This window comes from Cyprinodon tularosa, unplaced genomic scaffold, assembly GCF_016077235.1.
Source record: "Cyprinodon tularosa strain WSP-4 unplaced genomic scaffold, ASM1607723v1 ctg197, whole genome shotgun sequence".
In the NCBI taxonomy this organism is placed as follows: domain Eukaryota; kingdom Metazoa; phylum Chordata; class Actinopteri; order Cyprinodontiformes; family Cyprinodontidae; genus Cyprinodon; species Cyprinodon tularosa.
The window spans coordinates 2,992,273-2,997,602 of record NW_024038720.1 but is presented as its reverse complement, the minus strand read 5'-3'; the positions used below and the strand labels follow the sequence as shown (position 1 = coordinate 2,997,602).

Below are 5,330 nucleotides of genomic sequence, written 5' to 3'. Positions count from 1 at the left end.
CCAACACCCCTCCCCATCCTAGCCTCCTCATTCTTTTCTCTTCTCCTACATGCATTCCTGCCCCTCCCCCCTACTTGAGTTTTCCCTTCCCCAGTTTGGTTCTGTGAAGTGTTGGTGAAGTGTGCAGCCGGAATATTGAGCACTAGCAACAAGGAATGGTGATTTGAACAAAGTAAAAAAAGATACTGTTTTACTGAAAATTCTAATTTTCATTTAAGAATGGAGAAAAAACATTTTTTTGCTTGTTTTTCTCATGCAAGGGCCAAAAACCTTCCATCAACCACAACCCTGACAGTTAGTTAAGATGTGAATAATCACCTTAACTCCAATCTATTCAGGCATTTTTAAGCCACAGTGACAGCGACAGTCGACCTGCTTTAAATTACTTGAGCCATCAAATCAGAAGATGCTTTTCAAAGCCAAGATGCAACACTGGTAGGTTATAGGAGCTCATTACTGTTCAATAGCCAAAATAGCAAACAAGTAAAAAATAAAACATAATTGGGGGAAATTTTGTATGGGCCTTAAAGTCCTCCTTATAATTTTATGATTAATAGCATAAAAAATGCTTTCACAATTTGTCACAGTTCTGATGACCTGGAAAGAAAATATGTCATTTCCTAAATTGAATACCGTATATCGGGTCTGTTATTTTATCAGAATGATTAGTTTTAAACCAGGTGCTTGACGTTAATAAAAGTCATAAAATGAAAATGGAGGTCACTGTGGACTACAACAATCTCTTTTTATTTTCTATTCTGAACAATCATTTTAAAATGAACAGTCCTTACAATTACAATTATTATAAAAGGCCGAAACATTAATGTCGCTTCATATAGCAATAGAAAGGATATATGAAAGTTTAAATTTAAGAATATGCTACGAACCAACGCTTTTTGAGCTACCCAGATTGCAGTATTTATCAAACACTCAGATTTATTCATTCATTCATTGATACCATATTTCCTGTTATTTAGCCATGCTGTCCAGCTCCACTGTCCGTCCACATCAGCTCATGTATTTTTGTTGTACTCTCATCTTCCTGGCAACATGTTTGTCACTCAGCATCAAGTGTTTGATTTTCAATTTTTTTGGCAGTCCAAAAGGAAAAAAAAAGCTTTTTTTTTCCTGAGTTCCTCATCAAGAAAGCGCAGTGGTTTCAAAAAGCCCAGCTGTCTATGATTTCTTTCCCCATCGAACAACCCCTCAGTGATGTAACAGAGGGCTTTCATTTAGACCGCCTGGGTGACCTCGGTGCTGAGACCCTCCACTGTGTCAGGAACTTCCTGGACGTCACCGCACAGGTTAATGTCCTTTTTCAGTTCACAATCAACATTCTCATCGACAGGCCTCTCCTCTAAATTTTCGTTTCCATTCACACATTCTTCTGCATGTGCGGCCAGGCCATCAGTATTATTGCTGCACTCCCCGTTCACTGCCCTGACTGCATCTACCTCATTCTCAGCGGAGGAAGGGCTTCCTAAATCTCCGTTTTCCATCTTGTTTTCCATCTCGGGCTCTGGGTTGGGCACCTCTTCCAAGGAGGCTTCAGCTCCATTATCAGATTCAGCCATCATGTTGTTGGTGGATGCAGACTGTGAGATGATAATCTCAGGTACAGGTTCTGCAGCTTCTGACTCAGTTGCATCATTGGAGCCTGGGGCTTCTGCTGATACAGATTCTTCTTCTGCATGGTGATTTTCAGCAGCTGCCAAAGCCTCAGATGATTCAGCTTCAACAGTCTCACATTCAGCAGTGTCAGACACAGCCACAGTTTCTTGCTCTGTTGTCTCTTTTGGTTCTGGTTCTGCTGTTTGGTCTGGTTCAGGTTCTGATATGGGTTCTCCCACAGACTCTGGCTCTGTTGCTTGAACTGTGTCTTGCTCAGGTTCCGCCTGTGCGGTTTGCTCTTGTTGGGATGCTAACTCCTCCGCTAGCTCTGCTGCTGGCTCAGCCTCTGGTTCAGGTTCCGGCGCAGCAGCAGCAGATTCGGTTTCTTCCACACTGGCCTCTGGCTCTGTCGCAGTCTCTTTTAGGGGCTCAATTAGCTGATCATCAGATGCTGCCTCTGTGCTGACTGAAGCATCTGGCTCTGGCGCTGACTCTACAGCGACAGGAGGCTCCTCCACTAAGGGCTCTTCAGGTTCAGCTTGCACAGGTTCTGCAAATGGTGGAGGAGATGATTCTTCTGCAGTCACTGGTGGCTTCTCTGTTTCCACAGCTAGGGCAGTTTCAGCTACAACTCTCTCCTCTGGTTCAGGTTCTGATTTCTCTGTAGCTACAACTGGCTCTTGTTCTGTCAAAGCAGCGGCCTGGGTTGGTGCTGCTGGTTCTTCTAAAGGAGCTTCTTTCTCTTGCTCTGCAGCTGATACTTTTTCAACTAGAGATGCTTCCACTGCTGTTAATGTTTGCTCAATAGCAGCTTGTTCTTGTGGTGGAGCAGATTTTGGCTCTTCTGGGGGTATGTCAGCCACTGGAGATGCTTTCTCTGGTGCCTCTTCATTGTCCTCTCTCACAAGTGCTTCTGTCTCTGCTGCTACAACTGGTTCCTGCACAGGTGGAGTTGTTTCCACTGGTGCAACAGCTGCCTCTTCTTTTACTTCTGTTTTAGTCTCCGGGGCATCCTTCCCTTCAGCTCCGGGGGGTTGTTCCTCTGTATGTGCAGCTTTTGGTTCTTCTGGGGGTACAGCAGCCTCAGTTACCACAGCTTCTGCTGACACTGTAGTTTTCTCTACCACAGCATCTTTCCCAGCAGTCCCCTCAGCTCCTATAGATGGAGCTCCATCTTCCACTTTAGCAGACTCTTCTGCAGCGGCACCATTTACCCGAGTCTCTTCTTTTCTGTCTTTAGGGTCGCTCACATCATATCCTTTCTTCTTCTTGCTCAGTTTTCCTCCCATGGTGACTCCTATAAGAAAACAGGAAAAAATAGTTTTAATTCTAAGACTCATATCAGCATTTTACAGTAGCCATCAGTAAAAGTAGCCATCAGTAAAAAAATAAATTGAGCAACCCACATCTTATAAAATGCACCAAAATAGAAAATGAAAATATACTGCACATGTAACATAAAATAAGATGAAGAGAGATCAAATTAAAGTAACATTTCCTCTTTTTACTTAAAATGATGACTAAGGTTCTTCAAATATGAAGAGTCTTTTTCAATTCAGTATCAACATGTCTTGTCTGGAAAAGAACGAGAAGTTCAACTAAGAAGCAGGTCTCTGCCTAAGACAGTCGATGTGAAATATAAATATTAATTCATGGGAACCCAATAGAGGTCATACAGAGACTAGAGTCTCTGTAACCTTTCTGGAATGTCTGGTGAGGCTTGTTGCCAAAAAAGACTACAACTCTGAGACAAACATCTATGGTCTACACCCACATAGGATTTCCCATCCAGGAAAAAATGCAGAAAATATATTTACTGCTTGATGGGTCTTTCAGATCTCGGTAGATCTTGAAAAGATCTTCTGCATGAGAGGTAGAGCACTACTTTTTAAACAGGCGCAAAAATAAAGGTTATTTGAATTAAGGGCTCGACATTAATGGTCCTCTAGAGGAAGTGCATTGCAGTGATTGCCACAGAATGCAGCAATCACTCCACAGAAAACAGGAAGTTTAAATTTGTGTTAAGTATATTCTTTTAGCAAATGTTAAATAAGCAAGTCTGGATTTTAAATAAACTAAAAATTGGGGTTCATAAGGGCAGCAGTAGTTTGACATCTTTAAGTTTCCTATGTTTCAAAGGCTCTTAAAGTCAATATGTTAGAAACTGGATAGGAGGGGGTAGAATAAATAGGGAACTGTCCATAGTACTATAATAAAGCTAAACTGAACTGGGAATAACCAGTACATCATTTCATTTGAATGAAAACCATTAGATCAATGTAACAGTTAGTTTATGGTTAAAGTCCTTCAGTGCCATAGATGTTTCTTTATTTCCTCGTTCTCGGGTGTCGCTAGTTATTTAAACAATGCAGTTAAAGGGAAATCATTTCCTCTCACAGTTTTTCTGTCCTTTAATTTCAAGGGAGGTTTGACAAATTTTGGACACTGAATTCAAAATGTAGTCTCAGTTCAGGAAAGATGGTCACATGCAAATGCAAATGGAGCCTCAGGCAGTCCATGCCGGCCGGTAACAAAGGATGAGACCCCCTCCCCGCCCCTATGGCTGCTCCCACTTACAAGGCATCTAGCAGGGGGAAAAAAGAGCACATTACACTACCATATATAGACTGCAGGAGGTATAGATGGCGTTGAATTAATATGTACACTAGCCAAAAAAAAAAAAAGAAAATGCAGGAGCCTTTAAAGCTGTAATAGAGAGTCCTCCATCCCCCCACAGCCCACCCACTCCACTCCACCCACCACTGCTCCCTTCAGCTGCTTTGCCCCTTTTTTTTTTCTTTTGTTAACAAGGGTTTGGAAATGAGGAGAAGCCTATAAATAATGAACTCTATTATCATGTCAACTTTTGATTGAGGCTGGCTTTATTTGTAGATTTGATTACAAATTTGAACAGAGAAGGCAAACCAAAACTGAGACTGAGAAAAAACAATTAGACTACTGTAAAAATCTGCTTTTCTTTCTTTCTTTCTTTCTTTCTTTCTTTCTTTCTTTCTTTCTTTCTTTCTTTCTTTCTTTCTTTCTTTCTGTCACTACAAAAAGCTCCTGTTTTGCAGTGACTAACCTGTTTCTTTTGTTGCAGAATCAGTTGAGCGTCCTGTCCAGTCCGCTGTTAGATGTGATAATGGAGGTAAGCCTTTGGAGTGACAGCTGCAGATTCCGCCCCTCGCTCCTTCTCTCTGAGGTGCAGTGCGCTCCGGAGGAGGAGTGCCCCCTTTCGCAGTTTTCTGGACATCTGTCACTATCACAATCCAGCCAACCCCAGGACTGCTCGCATTGCAATCTATACCTCCCAGTCTTTAACCCCTCCTCTGCTCCCCCTCCCTCTCTTCCACTCACTCACACACCCACCCAGTGCAGCACATGGTTCCCCTTTTTGAACAAACAGGGGAGATTTTAAACTTACCATCCATTTTCTCTTTTTTTATTTTTTACAACTGTATATTTTTTTTAACCTTTATATCTTTTAGCTTTTCAAAGCATAAAGTACCTCGGAAATTATATTTGCTGTAAATCCCCAAGTATTTCTGACTGTAATGTACCTAAATTATGCATAAGAGGCGGTTTGTCAGGAAAAACCCATGAGGACTTTACCAGACAAAACACCCACTATGTAAATTATACTTCCCCTGATGTTTTCTCTCTTGTCCTGTGTAAAATAAGTGACTTCATGATGAGAAAAACAAGATGTTTATGGATGT

The 5,330-nt window shown here is 41.7% G+C and overlaps 1 protein-coding gene across 2 annotated transcripts; it reads right to left on the bottom strand.

The window, feature by feature from the left end:
• Positions 1-720: 720 nt before the first annotated feature.
• si:dkey-56m19.5 (magnetosome-associated protein MamJ) lies at positions 721-4,889 on the bottom strand. 2 transcript variants are annotated; one of them, XM_038283798.1, is made up of 3 exons: positions 4,694-4,889; positions 2,666-2,908; positions 721-2,557 (listed from the first exon to the last, which is right to left on the bottom strand). In XM_038283798.1, exons 2-3 carry the CDS (start codon positions 2,898-2,900, stop codon positions 1,233-1,235), a joined length of 1,560 nt encoding a protein of 519 aa, XP_038139726.1. In that variant the 5' UTR covers positions 2,901-2,908; positions 4,694-4,889; the 3' UTR covers positions 721-1,232. The 2 variants fall into 2 exon arrangements, with proteins under 2 accessions (XP_038139726.1, XP_038139725.1); XM_038283797.1 differs by having other exon boundaries at positions 721-2,908; positions 4,694-4,887.
• Between the last annotated feature and the right edge of the window lie 441 nt (positions 4,890-5,330).

Coding starts and splice junctions, on each gene's coding strand:
- si:dkey-56m19.5 (XM_038283797.1), bottom strand. CDS start 2,900: ATGGGAGGAAAACTGAGCAAGAAGAAGAAAGGATATGATGTGAGCGAC.